The 25,864-nt window shown below is 42.3% G+C and overlaps 1 protein-coding gene across 11 annotated transcripts in view; it reads right to left on the reverse strand.

Moving 5' to 3' along the window:
- The window catches only part of NBEA (neurobeachin), a 634,796-nt gene that overhangs the window by 192,963 nt on the left and 415,969 nt on the right, over positions 1 to 25,864 (reverse strand). For all 11 annotated transcript variants that reach the window (XM_088460223.1, XM_088460224.1, XM_088460216.1 and 8 more), the window contains one exon: positions 4,256 to 4,399. In XM_088460223.1, the coding sequence (XP_088316349.1) occupies positions 4,256 to 4,399 (144 nt within the window). The remainder of the gene's footprint in view (positions 1 to 4,255; positions 4,400 to 25,864) is intronic.

Below are 25,864 nucleotides of genomic sequence, written 5' to 3' on the forward strand. Positions count from 1 at the left end.
CCCAGGTTCCTGGACTACAGTAAAGCTGGCCACACACACATAGCCATATTTTACCTGATCTGGCCCATTCCGACACATTGGAACAAAAGATCGTGTAAAATATGGCCAAATTGAGAGTAAATAGCGAGTCCCCACTCACGATCATGATGAGATGCGCATCCCTGCTGGTCGCACATCGCATCGCCAGATCTGCAGTGCAGCAGGGCAGATCTGACAATCTGGGACACAATGCACCGGAAAAACCAAAAAAAGTGAAGATGCAAGATAGATCTTAAGTCAGATTGGATGCTTTTTATTCCAAATCGTGTGTAGGATTGCCGGAGAGCTGCCGGGGGAGAGTTCGGGGGAAATCATACACATCGTGGGATCGTGTGCAGATCGCTATGTGTGTGGGGGCATCATAACTGACAAGGAGAGCCAGTGCTGCCACTCACTCTGCTAATCACTAAGCTAGTAGGAAGAATCCCAGGTGATTTGTGTCACACAATGTTCCTCCTGCAACTAAATATTGGAGCATGGCAACTGGATTTTTGAATGTTCCAAGAGATGCACTGGTGTCCACACTCAACAACAATTTGATTATCTTGGTACACTAATTAACTATGTTCTAAATATACAACATTTTATCCTGTATATTTACAAGTATACAAAATGCAGAAGCTTTGGTTTGAATTTCAGCTAAACTATGTTAGAAGATTTATGAGCATTTATCATGTAGGATATGATGGTTAGTTAATTGAACACCAGAGATTTTAGTATTAACTAGTTTTAGTTAAATGATATAATCTGGAGTCAGAATAGAAGATTTAGTACTGATCAATGTGATTCACCTTTTGAAAGTCTAAAATGCTACAGAACTTGCCTCTTGATGTAAGTAGTCTGGGAACCAATGGAGCTAAAGCTGAAACAGAAATATGTAACAAATAAACCTCCAACTTTTTAATACATATCTTTAAATGTTTCAACTTAAAGAGCAGCAACATTCAATCTAATGAAAAATGAACTGAAGGGAATCACATGATACTGAAAGTTCTCTACGTGCAGAACGTGATGGAGGAGGACCTGTAGGCCTTACACCACTGGGAATTTACATTGCATTATTATACCCAAGATAAAATTGCCAGTGAAATAACAGGCAAGGCATGTGGTTAAATAATAGCACTTTTAGTCATGTTCAGCGCATTGGAGGACACTTAAGCTTAAACAACGGTGCTTACTGACAGTAAACGGAAGTGAATGGAACAGGCAGCGTTCTGAAAAAAACGCAACACCGCATCATTATAGGGATTAATACCACCCAGTGGCGGCTCTAGAGGTAAGGATGCAGCGCAATTCACAGTTCAAATAGGGGGGGGTCACACCAACTGTCACTGCAACTGCTGCCAAACATCACTGGCCAGTTGGTCTAGCTCCCCTATTTGAAGTTTGGACCGTGCTGCAGCCCCACTGATACCAAGAGTGGATAAAATGTCATTGGAACCATGGATCCAATAATAGTGCTCAGCACGACACTGACGCCACTAGGTATGAGGTCTAAGGGTGTCACTCTTGCCACTATAGCTTACTCTTTATAGGAGGGCCAGCACCAAACCAAAATGGCAAAAGCAAAACTCAGTGGATACGGCAGCACAATGCAGCGATCGGCTCCATATATGAATGTGTAAAGTTATACAGCAGAGATTACAGAATAAAACATTCATCAGATGTAGGGACTTGCCGTAAACTCTGCTGAATAGATCTGCATATTGTTATATGGAGCCGTTACCTGCATTGCGCTATGGTCTCCATTTTTGATTTGACTTCTTAGGATAACATCGCCATCTCCAAACCTGTGTGGGACCAAGAAAAACTCTAGGCCTGGTTCAGAGATATACGCTAATGTATTTACCGCTGCAATCCTGCACGCAGCTGCTGTGAGAATGTATTGAGTCGGTCACCGGCGGCCTCACAGATCCAAGTGAGTACAAATCCGCAGCATGGTCACATATCATTCCATAACTAGCCATGTGAGTAGCCCTATGGTCACACAGAATGGACAGTTGAACTAAGATGACGGAACCACTTTATCTGTGTACGGGATCGCAGACGCAGGCTACGTCACGTCCTGTAAATGGCCGGGACACACCTGCGTCTTTGCCACCGCTCCCTGTTACCTCCCACATACAGTCCCTGACTGTCAATCACTCAACTGCATAAATATCGGTAAAGCTTACATCTCTGAATCAGGCCCTCTGCACCACATCGATGACGGGGAGACACTGATTTTCCTCCTATGTGGCCATCACCTGAAAGGTGTAAACCTTAGCAATCCCAGGTAGGTGATGCCGATGTGCACGAACGATGGAAGTTAAAAACCCTGGTTTATATTGACCTGGCGGTTTTAACATAAAAAAACCCTTCAGCCTCTTCTTATCATCTCCATGGTAAGGTCAAATATTTATATATACTTGTATATGTATAATATGTATTCCGAAACGTACTGGTAGGTTAATGGTCTACTGACTAAAATGTATCCTGTTTATGTGTGTGTGTGGTTCCTATCTATTTGAATTTACTTTGCCAGTCATTTCTTTTTGATTGTCGATTAGTAACTCAATATTAATATGTAATAGCCCACTCAGAACATGGGCCTATTTTTTCTGTATATTGACCCTATTTAAATGTTGGGTAAAGAATTAAAAATAATCCATTTACTCTTTATATTCATATGCTGCCGTTGATTAGATGATTTGCAAACCATTGTTATTTTGCCTCTGCCCCCTTATGGTATCATCATAATAATCCTGCCAATGTATAAATGAGTTGGAGAAAATACTAGTATTGGGCATTACCCATTCACTATAATTGACTTTAGCAGGCTGGGGGCAGAGCTCTGCTAACTTTGATTTAAAACCAAACAAAGCAAAACAAAATCATTCTACATTTTAGAACCATTTTATAACCAGAACGGATGAGAATGTGAAAGGAATTTACAAATATAATCAGAATTGTATGTCTTAATTTAGCAATATATTGTGCATTACACATAGGGGTCAATTCAATTCATAGTGATGTGCTGCTGTACATCACCAAGATGTATGGCTGCACATATATTTGCCCATTATGATAACCGCATATCAAATTTTCTTGCAAGCCTCTATGGCTGTGAGGAAACATTGGCGATGTAGGGGGTCACGCGATATGCCATCCTGCGATCCTATGTACAGCACATTGACACTAATTGAATCGACCCAATAGAATGTTTTATTTTGTTTTTTCCTATCAGTGCTAGTTATGGCCAAGCATTCATCACTGACTTCTGTGAGATATAATCACACTATCAGAAGAAGTCTCTTCCACAAGGATTTTTAATGACAAATGTGTCGAATTGGCATGGTGGGGGTCAGGTAAATCCCTGGTGGGCCCCCCTACTTCGGAGCGCCGCTCACTATCAATCAAGGGACGGGGCCAATGTAGGGGCAGGCTGGTGAATGGTCCTTATGGGACTGCCATGGTCTGTACAAGCTGTCTCTGTGTACATACAGCTGCTGTGCTGCCCAGTGCCCTGTAACGCTGAGAAGTTTCCTGATCAATGCAGGAACTCCTCAGCAGTGTCTGCTGTGCTCCAATTGGCTGAGCGACAAATCACACAGTCACTCAGTCAATTGGAGCTCAGACAGCCCCCCACAACATACACCGACTGCCAGGATAGGAGGAAACAGAACGCTGAGGAGGAAACTGCAGGCAGCACACAAGAAAAAGGTTAGTATCCGTGTGATGCAAAGTGTGTGTGTGTGTGTGTGAGGGGCAGTGTGTAAGAGAGGCACGGTACGCGCGTGCGGCACAGCTTACGAGTGCGAGAGGCACAGCTTACGAGCGCGAGAGGCACAGCTTACGAGCGCGAGAGGCACAGCTTACGAGCGCGAGAGGCACAGCTTACGAGCGCGAGAGGCACAGCTTACGAGCGCGAGAGGCACAGAGTATGAGTGTATGCGTTTGAGGTAGAGTGGGTGTTAGTGACAGAGGGTACATATCATTAGACTAAAGTTTCAGATTATTATTTATAATGGATGAAAATGCAGACTGAATGTGAATTAAGCAATCTGAATGCCAAATAAATTGTTTCATTTAAAAACCCTACAAATGGTTTCCATAGTTAGTCAGGAACGCTGTGCTATACACCCTACAGTGTGTGCTCACCCATTGCTGTGTCACTGGAAAATATATCAGAAATGTGCCAGCTTTCTTTTCCCTTAGTGTGAAAAATATGGACTACCTGCGAGGTTGTCAATCTCCTTCTCCTGCAGCAGACTAACAGCATCATCATCCCCTTCCAGCATTAGCTCCGTTTCGGCATTCTGATTAACTGCAGCCTGGCTTCGGAAAGTCTTCTTTGATTTCATGACATCTTCCTCTGTGCCTTTAGCACATAGAAAATAAGCACAAATACAGAACATTAGTAGCACATAAACAGCAGCAGGCTGATCTAACTATACAAAGCAACATAACGTCTCATTCACATGGCACAAGTATTGTCCTTACCAGTCTGTCTTCTATTTGCTGTATCGGTAAACTTCCACATTTTATACATATTTATCTTTGTTTTTTTTCAGTAATATTTTTATTATGGCTACAAGTTAATTTAAACATATGGACAACCTGGCATATATCAGTACATGAATGACATGGTATGACAAAACAGTATCATTGCTAAGCATATACTAGTAAGCGATATGCAGACATTTCCACATACACTTCTCCTCACATCGTGGCAAACAGCCCCATTTGTGGCACCACTGGCGTACATTATGTAACCATCCCGATCCGGAGATTACAGTTGGATCGGACCTATAACTGCACAGTGTATGGCCACCACCGGTCAGCTATGATCAGACACGCTGCAGCGTGAGCAGTCTCCCGCTGTAGCCGAGCACACAGCAGCGTGTGCTGTGCTGCTCTGAGGTAAGAGGGAGGGAGGGGGTGGCGCCGGACCCGGGTAATTAGAACCAGCTCCCCCCCCCCTTTCTTGGCGCCCCTGATATTTACTAAAGTGTTTGCAATCGGATTCATTTATTTAGCACCTTCTAGAAAATAATAGCTAGAATCTGATTGGTTGCTGTGGGCAACATCTTCACTTAGTTACTATACCTCTCTGTGTTTTACTGCACTAATCACATTGAGCACATCCTCTGTATCACAGGTACCTTCATCAGCCACCCATGGACAACTACATAGGTACATTATATTTCTTGGAATATTGTTGTTAATTGTCCTTATTTTCTATGGACAGCCATTTTTTTGTTTTTTTAGTGATTTGGCCCTGGAAACTTCGGCCTCAGAGAAAGTCCCTATTTTTCGGTACAGATCAATTCACTTTACTTTGGAAACACAATGCAATTTCATGATCTATTATTCTCTGGGCTTTACATATTTATATTAAACCTGAGGAATTCAAATATGAAAATAAGGCATTAAAATAACTTTATTAATATAGCCTAATAATTGTGGGTACTCCCTGCGTGAAGGGCCTCCAATACAGTACAGTAATTATGTGTTTATACATGCAGCAGCTTCATTTAATGTCAAAGTAATGATTCTAACTATGAAGTCTCACTGCGTTATTTACCTCTAGTAATGACTATACCTAGTGCTTTCTCCTATACTCATTGTCCAGCTGTTGACTATAAATTTGTCTCAATCAAATGCAGTTTATCTCAATGAAATTGATTTTAAGAGCAATCTCTCATAGACCGAGGCCAGGCTTGTTCTGCAAAGGTATGAAACAAACGTTTGTCTAAATTAACGGCTTGACTAGAGGATCTTTTATGAATTAAGGTCACATTAATCAATATAAGAAGCACAGGAAGAATGAGGTCTCCCAAGGGCGGTCTCATTACATGGCTTGTAAAGACTGTCCTCCCACAAAACTACTATAACAGTCCACAAATCAAAAGCCAGTTATACAGAGGAAGGTGGGTTTGTTTCCACGTCTTACTCTATAACCTCACAAAGGAACTAGATGTAATACACCTTAGATCAGAAATTAACCATTACAGTACAGTTTTACAGAGGGATAAACATAAAACAACTAATAACTTGTGTCAGCGGCTTGTGTTATACATATCTATATCAGTTAATGAGTATATTACAACATATGCCAATCACAGTCTCTGTAGCTTAGTTATACTGACTTCTGTATTCAGTTTTGTTGTAAACAAATACCTTATTTACTAACATCAAATTTATCAGTACAAGAAAAAAAAAAACGATCTACCTTATCATAATGTTGTCCCAAAATGCAGTTCTGCGCCTGAGATCCTAGTGTTTAATGGGTCAATACAAATGTGTATCTATTAATGAATCTCTAGTATTGAGACCCAGTACAGCATAGACAGTGACGTTGTACAGTACATTATTGTATGGTTAAGAGAACTGAATTACAATGTTGCTGCAATTTTTTTGTTTTAAGAATATTTTCCAAATAATCTTAAATACTACAGTTTTAAAATAGTTTTAGCATTTTATGTATTTCATGTGAGTTTTTGTCCTTCGGAAATTCCAGGCTACAATGCCAATGATATTGATACAAATGAGGCTGCAGAAAATGACTGTGATGTAATGGACGTCAAGTGCAGAATACAAGGCAGCGTTTTGTCCATAGAAGTCAAACGCCTGTCATCCATCTTAATGAATTCCTACTACACTGCATGAGCTGCTGAGAAGAGCTCCACAGATCCTGCTGCAGAAACCTTTAATATCAGTACTTGATAGTTATAGCAACTTGCTAGTTCAGTCCCCACATAATATCCATCCGTGTAGGGAGGCATGGATAGGTTGCTATGGGATACAGCAATTTTATCCTGTGAAAACTAGCCCTAGAAGAGATTTGATTAATAAAACAATGTGCCACACATAACAAGCAGAGTCTTTCTCTAGATCAGCGATCTGAGGCTTTACCTGCTGCCCCAGCTCCTCCTGCTTTATTGTCAGATTTGTTCTTAATAGCTTCTAATGTTTGTTTCAAATGCCCAATATGTTAATTATTATAGATGAGGCTCTTTTTTTGAATAATGTTTTGTTTTAAATTACTTAGACTAAGGGTATGTGGGTCTTTCAGAAGGTTAGAGGGCTGCCCACACATCAGGCTGCTTACAGCTGCTCTAGTGCAAACCTGCACATGAAAGCTAACATCTGGTTGGTTGTTATGGATTATAGAGATCTGTGAAAAATAGAAAAATGTCTTAAATACATTAGTATTAGCAGAGTAGGAAAGTGTTCCAATGAAAATGTGAATTCAATTTCCACTTACTGTATTGAATGTTTCATTAACTACAGATGTGTCCTCATACATCTAGCCTCAATATGCCACAATTTGCGACTTGCCTGGCATGAGTGAGACGCGGGGTCCCGTGCTACCCTGCTAGCGTCAGGGGTCTCCCTAAAACCCTGCTTAAGACCTGGGGAGAAATGCAGAGTCAGACGACCCAGGATTTTTTTCTAGGAACCTTTTGCACTGAGCCGTGACCTGGGTTGACCCAGCAATAACCTGGGTTTTTGCAGGGGTGGAAAAGGGGTATTAGTCAGGACGTGCCAGCAGACTGGGGTGATTCATTTGATATGTGTCACTTGTATATCTGTCTGCTCCTGAGTCTGTATGTAAAGCACAACGAAACATGGAATGACAAAGGCTTCAGCCGCTACATTGTAGCACTTCGTATACAGATTCAGAGACTCAGTCGCACAGAGATATAGAAGTGTCACACATATTAATCAGCAGTCCGCTGGCACGTCCTAGTCGCATCGCATTGCCACTTAGATGCATTTTCGGCAAAGAAAGACGAAAGAATGACTAAAGAAAGACGAAAAATACGCCCGGCGCTAGCAGTGTCTCACGAGACCTGGCGCGCCGAGAGGAGCTTTATAGCGTAACTGCAGCAAAGATGTATAGCAACATTTGTTAAAAGATAAATAGTTGGTCAACTATATAAGAGAAGTAAGGGGAAGGGGGGAGAGTGTGAGAGGAAAAAAAACCTTCGCAAAAGTATAATCAAATCAGCCTACCAGTATTTTTTTGGATTATGGGAGGAAACCAGAGCACCCAGAGGAAATCCAGGCATACGTGGGGAGAACATGCAAACTCTACACAGTTAGGGCCTTGTTGGGAATCAAAATCGAACCCAAGACCTCAATGCTACGAGACAGTAATGCTAAACACTATGCCAACTGTGCTGCCCTACACAAATAAACTCATGCAACGCTAGAAAGAACTTTCCAAAAAGACAAAGCCATTATCTTCTATGGACGTTTCTTCTGCATGGTTACATTATTTGTGCAGATATATCAGTGTATGTAAGAGCCCTCATCCTATCTCCAAAAACAATGACCAAAATGTAGTGTAAGATAATTTGTCACACTTGGCACCAGTAGTGGTTGCTCTGTGTGGATGATATAGAAGTGAACCGATTGGTTAAGCTAGAATTACTACTTAGCTGATTTTATGTGCTGCAGAAACCATCCAGGTACACAGTGCATTTCTGTATAAATGGAAGCCATTAAAGTCTATGTCGGATTCTGCAGCTTGGTGCAGCATATTGAGTCTCTGATAAGGCAATTTATGCGGAAAGCTGGCTTTCATCTCTAGAAAAGGCTGGCAGGACGGAAAGTTAACCTCATCATAGTGTTACCTAAATGTATGACAGGAAATCCTAATGTTTCCAAACATCTGGAAATCTACTTCAAGGGAACCTCTCTCTTTTTTTTTTTTTTTTCCTTTTGAAGGATGCTGTTCCTAATAGTGCACCGAGGATTCTGCACCTCAACATGACCATGCTCCAACTACAGTACAAAAACATCAATTCATTCAAGATGTGAGGACAATCTGCAGGATACATGTTTGTAACGTGAACACCTCGGAGAAGTTCTCAGTAAAAGTATGTGATTAGGTTTCTCCCTCTGTAAGTAGCACTCTGCGCAATCTATAAAGCACTGCAGAATTCAGAGGAACAGTGTTGACGACATGCTCTGTAAGATAACATCGCAAGTGATGACATTAATGTGTAATAATCTTATAAACATACTTTTCTGAGCGTTCTGTGAGAACAGTACAAGGTTAAAGTGGGTCATATTTTAGGTAGAATACCAAAACACAATCCCTTATATCAGATTATTAAAATGTATTCCAGATGTAATCAGCGTTCTAACTATCAGATCACGGAAGAAATTCCTAGCCATGGTTTTTGCCCTAGTGGGGCAGTAAGGTTATTATTTGGTTACTGGTTTCTAAGTCCCCATCTGCCACATAAGCACCAGATGTTCATGCACTGCGCCCCTCTGGCGCTGCCATGCCCTGCGCCCCTCTGGCGCTGCCATGCCCTGCGCCCCTCTGGCGCTGCCATGCCCTGCGCCCCTGTGGCGCTGCCATGCCCTGCGCCCCTGTGGCGCTGCCATGACTACAACAAGTTTTTTCTATTTGCACACAGTCAGAAGCCCCAGAACCTTACTTTGCTAGTTTGCGAACTTGTCCGCCCAGTTTGTGCTTTTTTGTCCCAAAATTCAAAGTACTTTTTGGGGGTGTTTTAAGTTTTTTAAAGGAATTTTTTGACACAGTTGTCCACTGAGGGGCTGTTCCAAGTGGTGTCTCAACCTTTGCACCCCAAAACAAAAATGTTGCACTTCTTTTCTCCTGCTATTCAGAGGCGAATCTTTTTCACCTACTACATTGCATTGAATTTCCGCATACGCGAAAGGCGGATGGAAATGAATACGGAGATAAGTTTCCGCTTGGCGTAAAGTCGCAATCGGCAAAACTTTTTTGCTTCTAATTGAATACGGGCCTAAATGAGCGCATACTTGAATATGACAAAACAGTGGTCAGAGTGTTAAGTACTGAAAGTGGAGGAAAGCAGGAGGAGACCTGTATACAGCTCTGTATCTCTCTAACTGTACTGACTACTCATTCTGCTTCTACAATGGAAATTACCAGCAGTCCTTCCGTATTTCTATTACAGTACATGGTAGAAACAAGTAATGATTTTAGGAAAACTTTTTACTAACAGCAGTTTGAAAACATTCCCCGGAGGGAAGTATGACTGGTAATGTCTTATAAGGGCCTTCTTCCATATTGCAGTGTGACGTCACATGTAAAATCTACTCTATAAATAGGTTTCAAGGGTTAAAAATCCTTACCAGTTATCAGAAGTTATTCCAAATGATTTGTCAAAAGCCATTTTGTAGTAGTATGGAATAACACAGAGTAGTGCTGTAGCGCAAACTGTCACCACAAATGGCTGCCACTAACTACCTGTCCATTATATAGGGCTGAGTGACTTTATGACATCACTGTATAGTCATAATAGCCTGTATCACTGTATAGTCATATAGCCTGCGTAGCATCACTGCACAGCATCACTGGAATACATATAATAGCCTGCACAGCATCAATGGAATACCCATAATAGACTGCGTAGCACCACTGGAATACAAATAGCCTGCGTAGTATCACTGGAATACACGTAATAGCCTGCTTAGCATCACTGGAATACACATAATAGCTTCAGTGGAATACACATAATCGCCTGCTTAGCATCACTGGAATACACATAATAGCATCAGTGGAATACACATAATAGCCAGCGTAGCATCACTGGGATACACATAATAGCCTGCTTAGCATCACTGGAATACACATAATAGCATCAGTGGAATACACATAGTAGCCTGCATAGCACCACTGGAATACACATTATAGCCTGCGCAGCATCACTGGAATACTCATAATAGCCTGCGTAGCATCACTGGAATACACATTATAGCCTGCACAGCATCACTGGAATACACAAAATAGTATCACTGGAATACTCATAATAGCCTGCGCAGCATCACTGGAATACACATAATAGCATCAGTGGAATACACATAATCGCCTGCGTAGCATCACTGGGATACACATAGTAGCCTGCGCAGCATCACTGGAATACTCATAATAGCCTGCTCAGCATCACTGGAATACTCATAATAGCCTGCTCAGCATCACTGGAATACACATAATAGCCTGCTCAGCATCACTGGAATACTCATAATAGCCTGCGTAGCACCACTGGAATACAAATAGCCTGCGCAGCATCACTGGAATACACATTATAGCCTGCACAGCATCACTGGAATACTCATAATAGCCTGCGTAGCATCACTGGAATACACATAATAGCCTGCGCAGCATCACTGGAATACACATAATAGCCTGCGCAGCATCACTGGAATACACATAATAGCCTGCGCAGCATCACTAGAATACACATAATAGCCTGCGCAGCATCACTGGAATACTCGTAATAGCCTGCGCAGCATCACTGGAATACTCATAATAGCCTGCATAGCATCACTAGAATACACATAATAGCCTGCTTAGCATCACTAGAATACACATAATAGGCTGCGCAGCATCACTGGAATACTCATAATAGCCTGCTCAGCATCACTGGAATACTCATAATAGCCTGCTCAGCATCACTGGAATACTCATAATAGTCTGCGCAGCATCACTGGAATACTCATAATAGCCTGCGTAGCATCACTAGAATACACATAATAGCCTGCATAGCATCACTGGAATACACATAATAGCCTGCATAGCATCACTAGAATACACATAATAGCCTGCGTAGCATCACTAGAATACACATAATAGCCTGCGCAGCATCACTGGAATACACATAATAGCCTGCGCAGCATCACTAGAATACACATAATAGCCTGCGCAGCATCACTGGAATACTCGTAATAGCCTGCGCAGCATCACTGGAATACTCATAATAGCCTGCGCAGCATCACTGGAATACTCATAATAGCCTGCATAGCATCACTGGAATACACATAATAGCCTGCATAGCATCACTAGAATACACATAATAGCCTGCTCAGCATCACAATAATTGAATTGCCCGAAAAAAAATAAAAAATTTGGTCAAGTCCCAAAATGATTGTGTGCAGTTGAATTCCCCCCTAAATCATACTTGCCTACACTCCCGAAATGGCTTTCGAAAATCGGAAAGGTAGGCAAGTCTCCAGCACCTCCGTCCATCGCCAGCACCACCCAGAGGAGGGGGCAGCAAATTAGGCAAGTATGTCCTAAATGGCTTTTTAAATATCATTCCATTAATATTTGCAATATATTCAAGTAAAATATTAATGATTTTAATAATATAACTTCTTTTAAGTACAAGGGGGGTATCATATTACCTGCGGTAATTTGCCACACAGAAAAAACAGGCTCTACTCGCGATCAAAGCCTGATGGTCATTATCGGGCTATCTAATTATCGTTTTTTTTATGCAGAAATTACCGTTTCTCGTCTGAAAATTCATAGAATCAGCAAAAAGTCGCTGACCTATATATTTTCACAGCAGTGATCGCCAAGAAAAAAAATCTTACTTATCAGGGAATTTTTTTTTCGCTGGCCTGAGGCTAATTGGATAGCCCTGTTGGCAGCAATTAGCAGAGGCAAATCTAATCGGATACTGCTCCACGTCTCTTATTAACTGCTTTACCACTTCATAATTTATGAAAAAACTAAACAAACCTTAAAACTTAAGATCCAAGATCATATTAAAATATTCATCAAATAAAAACAAACATTTTAAAAATATTCTTTAATAATATGGATCAAAAGACCAGAGAAATTATTATTTTTTTTTTTTAAAGATAAATCTTTATCTAAAAAAAAAATAAAGAGCGTCTTAATATAGTGTTTATTCACTTGATATGTTAGATTCCAGAATTTATTAATTATTTAGAAAGTGTATAAATTCCTTATGCGAACATTTATAAATGACCCCCCATGCACAGGGCTGCTGTTCTTGGCTATGGGCTAATCCCTTTGTGGGCTATGCATTTTTATAAGGACTGTTAGTTATATAATGTGTTGCAGTTGGTAGCCTGGCTGTCGGACAGTGCAGACGTGTCTTCCTGCAGCTCCCCAGATTGCCCCTTTGATCTCCGGGCCCCATGGACCCCTGTCATCTGTGTGGGTCCTGTATCCACACCTGACCTCCTGCGGCCCCGCTACCCTCCTTTCTGAGCTCCAGGAGAGGACCTGCGGCTCCAGGGATCCCGCGCCCTATACCACCTCCAGCAGTCGCGGCCTAATTTTGGACCCCGCCGGCGCTTCGCGGACAAGCGCTGCCACGACTGCCGCCGGACCTCACCGCGAGTTGCATCTCCTCTGTCTTGCCGGAGACCCAGGTGAGACTGCATGCGTCCCCTGGGGCCCCTAAGAAGCTGCCGTGAATCAGGGGTGTTGGCCATCTTGAAACGCCCCTCCTCACCCAGCAGTCTCTCAAGATATACAGTATCCTGCTGCATAGGGAGTTGCCTTTGATTACTGCCCAGGCTGTTTCAGCTCTCTGCCCTGCCCAGCCTGCTCTGCCCTGTCTCTCTGGCTCCATTATTTTCCTGCTACAAGCTCCTGGAGATTTTGGTCTGCCCCATACTGTGATAAGGCAGTAATAATCTAAACCAAACTCTCACAGCTACATTGCCTTGGAGGAGCTTCTGTGCAGGATTGGTGATTCCCCTGCACTTAGTGGACACTAAGGATCTAGAATGTATATCCTGACAGCTTCAGCCATTATATAAATATATGGCAGTGAGGGGAACTTGAACGTTGGCACCCATTTTATGCTATGTCTAGTAGTCCATCCTTTACTTCCTGCGTAAATCTGCTCTGATATGTTTCCTCATGGGTAGACGGAGTACAGCTAAGCGCCCCGCTGCCACTCCAGCTAAGTCATCACCTAATACTGCATTCCATACTCTATTTGGCATTTCTACACCTGCGACTGGTACTCCATCGGGTCCTGACTCTCCACATATGGCCTCAGGGGGTTCAGATGGAGACTCTACCCCAGAGTCTCACTCACCTCATTTAACTCCACTTGTCCCTGCTAATTCATCCGATATTTGGGAGATTCTGCAACATTTACGGTCCTTACCGACTCGGCAGGACATTCAACAAGATCTTATTGGAAACAAGGATTCAGGAAACAGTTCAGACTCACATCTCCATTCGTTCGGACCTTACTCACGTAGCGGAGAGAAAGGTTTATTTGGAAGAACATGTGGAATCTGTTGATACCCAGCTCGGTGACTACAAAGTTTTTCTTTCTCGCCATTCCCATATATTGTTAGAGATGCAGCGTAGAATGGGTGACGTTGCCAACATGGGTTGGCGAAATAATCTGCGGAATACGTGGGGTCTCAGAAGATATTCCTCAGTCTGGAATTAAGATACTCTCACTAAAATATTTATTGAATTTCTGCACGCTGATCCGGATGCTAGGATCCACAATTTGAACGAGCACATAGGGCATTGCGCCCTAAAAGGTATGCCCTCTGAAAAACCCAGACACATTATCTGCCGATTGCATTATTATACGGTAAAGGAGAAGATTCTATGAAAAGCCAGACAGACAAAAGGAGATTGACTTCAATGGATGTCCAGTACAGATTTTCCAGGACCTCTCATGGTCCACGCTCCAACAGAGGAACTACACAAGCGAGACATTAAATTCTGTTGGGGTTTTCCACTAAGTATACAAGTAATGCATGAGGAGAAACTCTATATTCTTCGAGAACCTACTGAAGTGCCCCAATTCTATTCTTCTCTTGGTTTGCCTGCTGTTTCAGTCCCCAACTGGCCACCTCGTAAGGAGACTTGGCAGCAAGTTCGAGGCTCCAGACATAGGCAGGGAAGGGATCCTAAGGCTGAGAGCGAAGAAAATAACTGACCAGGAAAGCCATTATTGTTCATGATGTCCTTTTTGTGCGAGTTGCCTTTTAGTGGATTATTTGTTGGATCTCTTATTTTCTCTACACCTTCTAGGTGGTTTGATATGGTTATATTTATAACTATTTGAGATCCTGCTGTATGTTTAAATAGGTTCCATTAGGTCCTGAGCATTTCTTCTGTTGAACCTGGTTATCTATTGTTTATTACTAATACTCTAGCTTAATGTTTTTCTACTGTTTATAAATATTCTACTGATCTAGGCGAATATTTGTTTGTATATTATTTTAGGTAGGTCCCAATGGTTTTTGGACCTATATGGGTGTCATGCTCATTATTACTCTCCTATTCCCCGTACTTCCTTGTGTATATGATGTTCATGGACCCCTTAGGGGCTTTCATGGCCTTTAATACAGAGTTTAGATTTTATGCCATTGCCATCTTCATCTATGAATGGAGATTAATTTGATGTTATGTAATTTGCTTATTATGACTTGTTCTATGTTTTTGTGGTCTTTTTTTCTTTTCTTTCTTTTTTCCTTCTCTTTTGGGTCCTGTCTATCCAATTTCTCTTCTTTTTTGTTTTTGTTTGCCGATAAACTATTTAAATAATTGATTTGTGCATTCGAGAATCAAGATGTCCACCCACACACTTTAAATATGGCTGTTATCTATTTTTTCTAACAATGTATAGGGCTTTAATATACCAGAGAAAAGATCTGGTCTTCTACATACAAGGTGTTCTACATATAAAGTAGATATAGCTTTTTTCCAGGAGACGCATTTTAAGAAGGGTTTGGTTCTGTCATTACGATCTTGCTATTTTCCAGTGGGTTACTTTAATAATTTCTCCAAAGCCAAGTCTAGTGGTGTGGCCATTTTGTTTTCTAAGCATCTGAGGCAGGGGTCTTCAAACTTGGCCCTCCAGATGCTGTGGAACTACACATCCCAGCATGCACTGCACATAGTTTTAGCATGCTGTTATATCAAAAAGGTGGCAGTGCATGCTGGGATGTGTAGTTCCACAGCAGCTGGAGGGCCAAGTTTGAAGACCCCTGACTGAGGCTTTCTGATATTTCTGTTGTCCCTATTGGAGATGGTATGGGATTATTGGTCAAGGTTACCATAGCTAATCAAAAATTTGCTACTGGCTAGTAATTTTAAGATTACAATAAATCTGTTGCCTTAAAGGTCAATGTCTCGTTGCCTCCTTCCTCTTTAAATGGCAGTTTTCCTCACTTAAATATTTAGGCATACTTATACCTAGATGTACATGTGACCTGTTTGCCCTTAATCAATCATACACCTTTGCTTACCTCTAGTCGCAAAGAACTAGATCAGTGGAGTCTACAAAAGTTTTCATGGTTGGGTTGTCTAAATATTATTAAGATGAATATACTTCCGCGCCTCTTGTATCTATTGCAGACTACACCGATAGCCCTCCCCCCAAGCTTTTTGTCTGAAGCACAAACCCTCATTCGAAAATTTGTCTGGGGGGGGGCAGGAAGAAAAGATTCAACATGTAGTGCTCTTTAGGCAGAAATGTCATGCTAGGGGCAACAATTGGCAATGATATCTACTTATTATCAGGCCATTATATTTAGTAGAGTCCTGGACTGGACCCGGGGCACATTGTGTAAGAAGTGGATGGATGTGGAGGCGGAATCGTCCAATATTCATTTGAGCACATTGCATGGTGCTCTAAAATTGCTCGTTCCTCACATCCAACAGTGGGTCGACATTGGAGATGTGGAAACGATTGCGTGCTAAATCTGGGATATCTTCAGTGATTTCTCCCCTTACTCCTATCCTTCATAATCCCTTTTTCCCTCCTGGGACTTCAGGGTGGTTTACCTCCACCTGGTCTGCTGCAGAGATTTTTAGAGTGGGTAACCTGGTGGCTAATGGTCAATTTATACTCTTTTTGGATTTATGTGCTAATACCCCCCTTACAAAACAATGTTCTTGGGCCTACACTCAAATCTGGTATTCTGCTTCTTCTCTTTGGGGTCCTTCAGTAATTGCTAGGGATAGGACACCCTTTGAAAATATGTGTACATGATTACAGATGACCCTCTTTTTGTAGAGACCTGAAACCGAGATTTTATTCATAAGGGAATACAAATTAATTGGGACAAAGTGTTTCAAGTTACTAATGCGTGTTCCAACAGTATGTAGGTTCTGGAAACACAATATAAAGTTCTAACAAGCTGGTACTGCTGCCCGGTCATTGTCCATAAATACTGTCCCAGTGTCCCCTCTCCGCTGGAGGTGTCTTGGAGAAACCGGTACGATGACGCACATCTGGTGGTATTGTCCATTAATTGCTCCCTTTTGGTGTAAGTTAAAGCCTTGGCTTTGGAGATCTTAGGCCATACTGTACCGCCTGGCCTTCAGGTTACTCTTGCATAAATCTGTCCCTATTTCTCTATATAAAAAAAAAAAATTGTTATAAAAATAAAGAATTTATATAATGTGTTGCTTCAATGTGAATATTCAGTACATGATGACTGTATGTGAATGCTTCATACTCTAAGTCTGCCCACGGTAACTTATATATTGCACCCAAGGTGGCTGTCTCGCCAGAACTATTTATTCAATGGGTATTTTGTTAGTTGCTTCTTATTCTTATCTGTGTATCTCTTATTTCCAGGTATTGTATATCTTACACATTATATTATATGTAGTGCGCTCATGGTGGCTGCCATGCCTGGTACTCTCATGTGTAGGATGAATAACGCAGGGGTCTGATGTAGGGATGTGCAGGCTCGGATAGGTTCGAGTTTGCACGTGGAGTTCGGATTTTTTCCCTCCAAAAAAACGGAACTCAGAACGAGGCAAAACGTCATCTTACATGGACGAACATCATCATTCCTGGTCTTTTGTCCAGGAATGATGATGTTCGTCCATGTAAGATGACGTTTTGCCTCGTTCTGAGTTCCGTTTTTTTGGAGGGAAAAATCCGAACTCCACGTGCAAACTCGAACCTATCCGAGCCTGCACATCCCTAGTCTGATGTTGTAAAGACAGTGTATCTCGTTTAGCATTGTGCCACTCCCTCATTAGGTGTCATCTCTTCCAAGTATTGCCTATAGCAACCACTGTATCCTATGCAGTGCTCCTAAAATGGCTGCCTCGCCTGAATGAATAAACCTTGAAACTGATGAGCCAAAATGACTGCCCCAGCTCTGCATTATGTTCATTGATTCTGTAGTCCTATAGGAGAAAAGCGCTATATAAATAAAATTATTATTCTTACACTCTGATGCACACCTTAAAACCAACATATTTATTAACATTTGTTTAATGTTTTTGCTTATTGAGTATGAACAAAATATTCCATTATGATAACAAAAGCTAGATTAGGTGGTCCTTCACCCATTCTGTTACAGATCTATTCTATTGTACATACAATTGCTGCAGATTGAGGCTCTGAAAGCCATAGATACTGTATGCCACTGTGTACAGTAGGTAAAGCCCTTTTAATTTTAGAATGTAAGCTCTTGTGAGCAGGGTCCTCTACCCTCTTGTGCTTCTCCTTACTTTATTTTCATCTACATCTTACTCCCCACTAGGACACCTAACACTTGGTTGCGTAATTGGGTGTTATGGTCACCACTGTAGCAATGTATATTACCCATGTCATTGTACTGTACGTCACTGGTCACTTATTTGTTTATGCACTTTGTAAGGCGCTGCGGAACACTTGTGGCGCCATATAAATAAATTATAATAATAATAATTACTATTAAACACACACTATTTCTATGTAGTGACCATAGCTTTGGAGTTTATAGGTGTTGGTCACCTGTCCCGTAATAACTGGTTTTATCAAAATAAATAGATTTGAAAGCACCAATGTGGAACTTGATACATATTACCTGGAATACAATAGGGTGGCAATACGTGAGATTGGTTTTGTAACTAGTCAATTAGAACATTACTTTATTACATCAATAATGTGCAGTGTAGCTGCTGCATTGAAGGTTCTGCATTCATCAATAAGAAACGGGACACACAAACCCAGTAGCCATAGCTCACGGGGAAAAGACATCAAGGACACAGTCAAAGAAAACAAATGGATCAATATAAACAAGCTTTCCATTTCATGCTTGCCCAGCTTGGTAGGGCTGACAATATACTCTGATTATAGAAGTTACCTTTGCGTAACACAGGAAAGGTTAATACGAAGAGCATTGGGAGAGGAGAGTTCTATGCACTGACAGGGCTGCTAATAAGAGATTGCTGCATTTCACAGGCACATTAGGGACTCAATATTAGTTATTTAGGGGTCTATTCATATAGCAGTGACAAGTCTTGTTTAGCTGAAAACAGGGCTTTTCACTGCTTTCGGTGATTCGTAGAGGGGGTTACCAGCGGCACCCCCGCTTTGTGTATGAATCGCATCACCATATTTTATTCATAAAGGAACGGAAAGCTCTGGCTTCCGCTCCTCTCCTGCGGTACAGGTTTGCCATCTGAGGATGGTGTAATCTGTACCGCAAGCCGAACAGAGCAGGGAAGCTGCATACTTCCCTGGTGTCTGTCGGGCACCCAGTGCTGGCTCCACCCCATTTTCCCAGCATCCTTTGCAGCAGATTTGACATGACCTGCTACTCTGGGACGCCGAAGCATGCACAGTGAGAATACAGGCATATCAGGCTCCCAACTGTTCTACAGGATAGCGGAGGGGCTGGACAGCGCCTGAAGACGCCGGACAGATAAATCTATATGAATGGCTACTAAACATCACGATATATCGCATTGATGTGATGCGATATATAGTGATATCATTCAGTAGCCACCTCATGTGCTACATGAATAGACCCCTTAAGTCATAATAAATATTTCAAAAGACAGCGATCACCACCATTACAGGCGTTCCAGAACCAGGGCCCTATCTGTGCTGAGTTTAAATGTTTTCCTCGTGTTTCCTCCGGGAACTCCAGTTTCCTCACACAATCCAAAAACATACTGGGAGGGTAATTGGGTCCTGCCAAAACAAATCAACCTTAACATGTAGTGTGTATATGTGTACATGGGGTAGGGAATATATACTGGGGGCAGGGCTGGATGTGAATGACTAATTATAAAGAGCTGCATAATGTGTGTACTATATAAATAGCTTAATAACCAATAAATAAATCTATACCCTTATTCGGCGTTGGGTGCTAGCTCCACTCACAGTAAGTTACACTAATATATATATGGATGTTATTACATTCTTATTGGTGGTCACTATGGTTTATGTTATGTTTGTACCTGTGCGCAAGATTCAATTATTACTCAATATATTTTCTGGAGCTCTCTGGCCCTGTCCCAAAGAAAAAAATGTGCAAAGCATAATAAAAACATTTTTGTCAAATACAATGACTGTACAGATGTGTCCTCAGACATCTAGCCTCCATAAGCCACGCAGCGCGACTTGCCTTGCGTCGGACTGCTTTTTTTTTTTTTGCAGAAAATGTGTGGAAGTCTGAATACGTTGCCACTAGGACGCACCAACAGACTGTGCTGATTAATGTGATATCTGACACTTGTATATCTGTGTGCTCCTGAGTCTGTACATGAAGCACAACGAAACATGGAATGAAAAAAGTTGTGGTCGCTACATTATATCACTACGTATACAGATTCAGAGACTCAGGTGCACACATATATACAAGTGTCACATATCATATTAATCAGCATAGCCTGCTGGTGCGTCCTAAATGCATCACATTGCGACTTACCAGCCAAAAAACATGCAAAAAATACACCTGGCGCTAAAAGTCTCACGGGACCTGGCATGTCGAGAGGAGCTTTTTAGCGCGACTGCAGCAAAGATGTGTAAGGACACATCTGTATATATAATTCAGGCTAATCTGCCAGATGTCTGCTAATGCAATAAGCACTCATCAGCCATTGTGGTGGGCATGACTTTATGGTGGTACATGGAGAACCATCATCATGATTTTGTTATGGTGCCCAGGCAGCTCTAGTTACGTTCCCGAGGACGACCAAACCATGGAAGCCTTAATCTAACAAATATTACAGCAGTTTACAATTGTAACTATATATCGCTATCACAATGGTACATAGAAATGAAAATATGTTTTTTAGGCACATTAACATGCAATTTACAAAAGACTGAGCTGAAACATCCCCTACTTATTTTATTTAACATTGCAGCTCACATTGACAGTGACTATAGGCATAACAACATTGTCATAATGAGTATATACTGCGGTTTAAGGTCCCCATACATCAGCAATCTGAAAACCACAATTGAACAATTTGGAGATTTGTTGCCCGATCTTAGGTTTTCCCAATCTAGAAATCTGCGCCCATACATTACAGATCTTTTTCAGCAAACGCAGATCTTGCCAATCTTGAAAGACCCATCATTTTACTAGTAACGGTCAGCAAATCTGCTGATCATGTCCATACACTAGCAATCTACAGCCCCAATCCATCTGTGAAATCCATTATGTTGGACAATCTGATTTACCAATTCCAATAATGTTTTGGTTGAAATCTGTGAACCCCATACATTGCAGAATTTTTTTTACACAATCGTCTGCAAATTGCCACAATCGATTGCTGATGTATTTAGATGCAGATCGCTATATTGGTAGATTATATTTAAGAGAATTCTACATCATTGTTTACTTAAATAAGAAATTCTGATTTGTACATCAGCTGCCAGTACGCCCGGGTAAATCACAGGACGCTATATGCTCGGATATACACGCTGCTGATGGCACTGCAGAGATTTCAGGAATGCACCAACAATAGATGTGAGAAAAGGATTTATTCTTCAAGGTCAGAACGCAGTAAGCAGACATCTAGCCGCACTCTGGGATGTCTGTCAGCTGCAGCTGTACTGTACCTTTCCGCTACCAGACAGAAAAATAACTGACTAACTTTGTCATGCGTGCTCTGGGTTGGTGCTAGATTGGGGCTGGCTGCTCTCTCCTGAAATGCTCTCTCACACTTACTTAAGCTGATGCAGTTAATAAGCGGCACAGTGGAGATTGCAGACATTGTGTTTTATGCATTAATATTTCAGTGCAGTTTGTTTACAAACTAAGTGATACCTGACAAGTCTGTAAAGGAACCAGTCGAGTAAAATGTATTTTGTAGGTTTATGAGACGGTAATGGCATCATTTATTTTAAGCTACTGTGACCTCAGTAGTTGTATTTGGTTAATTGTGCAGAGCAGGGGGATGGGGGCAATATATATAGTAGACATAGTTTTATGTTACAGATGTGTCCTCATACAATTATCTTTTTATTTTCCATATAGTGCCAGATGTGGCGAGATTCCAATCGCTGAGCACTTTCTCTCAGTTTTGCGTCTTTTGTATAAAGTGTACTAAGTATTTAGGATTAGTTTTTTTCTGTCGCAAAGGCAGTACCAGATTATGGTCCACTTGGGCCTGGAGCTGAAAATTATGAAGGGCCTATTGTGTGCTGCTTCAGGGGATGTGACCAGCAATGTGGGGTGTGTGCTGCAGCTCCACCTGCCCCATTGTTAGTCCGGTCCTGTGCAAAGGAACTGGTATAAAGATTAAGAATAACAATGCATGGTGTGGCTTACTCGTATTGGACCGGACAGGTGTCGGACTGGGACATGAGGGGCCCACTGGGAGAATGTAGTGGGAGTGGCCCATGCTTAAAGGCTGTGGTCACCGAATGGTCTGGAACCTAACCCCTAAAGGAGGGGGTGGGGCCCCCCGGGGATTTCCCCTGTGGGCCAATCCAACCCTGGACTTGACTTTTGCCTTATTACACATACTGCATACTTTTTTCTCCATTCTATCTTATTTTGCTTATCTTAGTATTATTTTAGGATTAGTATTTTTGTAGCAGATTAAGCATAATGGTGCATGGCGCGGGTCACTGGTATCAGACCTGTCTACCCTAGATTGTGTTACTTTTGCTTCAATTTTGGGTCTTCGTTCGCTTCTAAGGATTTGTGTTTTGTCATGGCTAAATCTCTAAGTCCGTGGCACACTAACTGGAGCGATTTGGCAAAATTTGAATAGTGCATGAGGACACATCTGTATCCCCTGTTAAGAGGACAGAAGTGTATTCAGTGGGTTGTTTATATTCCCCTATCCTCGCACCATACTTGCCAACTCTCCCTGATAGTCAGGGGGACTCCCTGCCATAATAGCAATCTCCCTGAAGAGTCTAGCAATCTTCCTGATTGCACCTTACCCCCATTATGCAGCCGTTATATATACTTGAGAAAAAAATAAATCAGAGCTTTATCCATTCAAATGGTATAAACCGTGCCATTTCCCTGCATTGGATGTAAGGCACAATGAACTGCATTTTCATATAAGGGTTCTCATAGCCACTTATATGAAACCACTTGTAATACACAATACACGAGCAAGCCCTGAAAAGTATTTAATGAACAAGTCGATCTTACTAACTGCTTTAACGCATTTGGATGTAAGTTTTATAGCACATCTCTCAGATGTAGCAGTACATGTCCACTTTACCGCCACGCTCATAGGTGTTGCTTTCACAATCTCCCTGAAATGCTGCTTCAAAACTAGGTAAGTATGTCCGGCATCCTTTCTGTTACATCTTCAGTCCTATCTGCACCCACTTAGATAACACTTATCTCCTGCCACTAGCCTACACCACAAAATATTGTATTGTAGGAATAAAGAGAAGGGAAACAGTGGCAGCTCATTGTAATTGGTAGGATCTTCAAGCAGAGTTACTAGCATAATACCAGGAGGTCGGTAATCTCCTGTGTCATGATTACAGACTAATCAGGAGAATTATTCACCTTTTATGTCATTATGACTTATCCTAATATCTAAATTAAATTTGTCAAAATGGTTTCCAGCAAAAGACTGTGTAAGCAAACAATGGGTTAATGTAGTTAGTTTGATTAAGGATATGAAAGAGAACATTCTTTTTTTATTGCCCAGTTAAGAATCCACAGAACCAGTAAGTTTGGGTAAAACTCTTTAGGCTCATGGTTTGGTCACTGAACCTGCAGTGTGTAATCCTTAGCAGACATATAATGGATGAATAAATTCCATAATCCATGTTTGAGAAAAGTTCTGTGTAAATTTGTAGCCACAGGACACAATGATGTGTGCCAGTATCGTATGCAGACTCCATGTGAAACCCAGGGGCACAATGGACTGCCCCCGCCCCCATATTCTAATTAGGAACAAAATAAATGGGTGTGGCCTCATGGGAAAGGGATGTGGCCACACATTGGTACCAGTTCAAATTACGCCACACAGTAGTGCCCCTTATTTACATTACACAATAGTATGTAGTAGTAGGTCTTTAATTGAGCCTCTTCTGTTCAGTGTGAAATGCTGACATGCCAGTACCAAAATTGAAATGAACAAATGGTCTACTTACATTTTAGTGCACATATGTGACAGATGGCACAGTCATTGCAGGCTAAAAATCTGTGTTCACTTGGGATCTTCCAGCACTGAATCCTGGGAAAAAGGTGAAATGTCATCTTCCACCCCTGTACACCAGTGCCCATCCCTGCCGAAGGTTAGGAATCCATGCAGCAGCAGCCATCATTGAAACCCGCTGGCCAGGATCTTTTAGTTAATGAGAGCAATGCAGAGCAGCGCCGCTCACTCTAGTCTTGCTATTGACTTTGCCGGTTGTGCGGCGTCCCCTGCCTCTGTCAGGGGATCCGGTCTAAAGATCTACAGTAAAAAGGTAGGGAACGTCTAGATAGACACCAGATATTAGACAGTCAAAAGGTCGACACGAAAATGGTCGACACATGCTTGTGGGGTTTTTTTTAGGTTTAGGGTTAGGCACTTACCCCAATGGCTAAGGTTAGGCACCTACTCCGACGGTAAATGATAAGAACCAGGAGGGAGGATTAGACACTTAAGCGGCCCATACATGCAGGGCCGGCTCTAGGGGTGTTCGACCAGTGCGGTCACACAGGGGCGCCACCTGTAGAGGGGCGGCACCCCTCCCCAGCATCCCGATTTCAGCGGAACAATAGTGTCCCGCTGTTCCACCCGCGGGCCAAAGTGGCCCGCGGGTGGTCAAATCGGGAGGTTGCGGTCCCCCACCGTCGCAGCTGTGCCGGACCCCAAGAGAGTGAATGGATGCCGCACGCAACCATTCACTGACGGGAGAGGGCTGGGGGAAGCCCGGCCAGTGACGGAGTGCTGGGCTTTACCCCAGCCTGACGTTATTTGGAGGCGTGCCCGCATGGCAAATGACATCACACAGGGGCGTGGCCCATTGTAATTAGGACACGCCCCAAATTTGGTCGCACATGTTAGGGCGCCTTCTCAAGGGCCAGCACAGGGTGCTCTGAACCCTGGAGCCGGCCCTGCATACATGGTGCGATTTTTGCACGATGTGGACGATTTTGATCAATCGTAACGATCAATCGCGCACATCATGTGCTGAATCTGTATGGTTACGATGCTGATGCGCATCCCCACCGTCGTATAGCTGGATCGTAGATCTTACGAAAAAACCGTAACATTGTGATCTATTGTGTACAATGTGATATACATTAGCATCCGTATCGTATGATCGTAACGATCAATCGTACACCATTTGAACACATCGTATGGAGAATTTCAAGGGAAGAATCTCAAGGGAAATCATATAACACATTGTGACATTTCAATATTGCACCGTGTATGGCCAGCATTACCGGGGGGTTAGGGTTAGGCACTAGAAGGGACGGTTAGGGTCAGGCACCAAGAGGGAGGGTTAGACACCAAGGGGAGGGGTTAGGGTGAAGATTAGGGTTAGAATACATAAAAACCATGTGTCGCCCATTTTTCGTGTTGACATTTTGACCCTGTTGACCATTTGTACTTGTCGACCCTCTCATATGTCAACCTTTAGCGTGTCGACCCTTTGTCCCTGTCGACCTATTGACTGTCTAACATCTGGTATCTATCTAGACGTTGTCAACCTTTTTACTGTAGATCTTTCAATGCACATCCCTCCATCAGTACCTAGAACTCGTTCTCCAAGTGCACTGCCCACGCTTTGCCCCTGCACTCATGGGAGAAGCTTGTTGACGTCGCTCTCCTCATTGGATAGAGTGCTGGTGGGTTCGCTACCCCCGGCGGCGCTCC

Source organism: Taudactylus pleione, unplaced genomic scaffold (genome assembly GCF_031769625.1).
Source record: "Taudactylus pleione unplaced genomic scaffold, aTauple2 ptg000043l, whole genome shotgun sequence".
In the NCBI taxonomy this organism is placed as follows: Eukaryota; Metazoa; Chordata; class Amphibia; order Anura; family Myobatrachidae; genus Taudactylus; species Taudactylus pleione.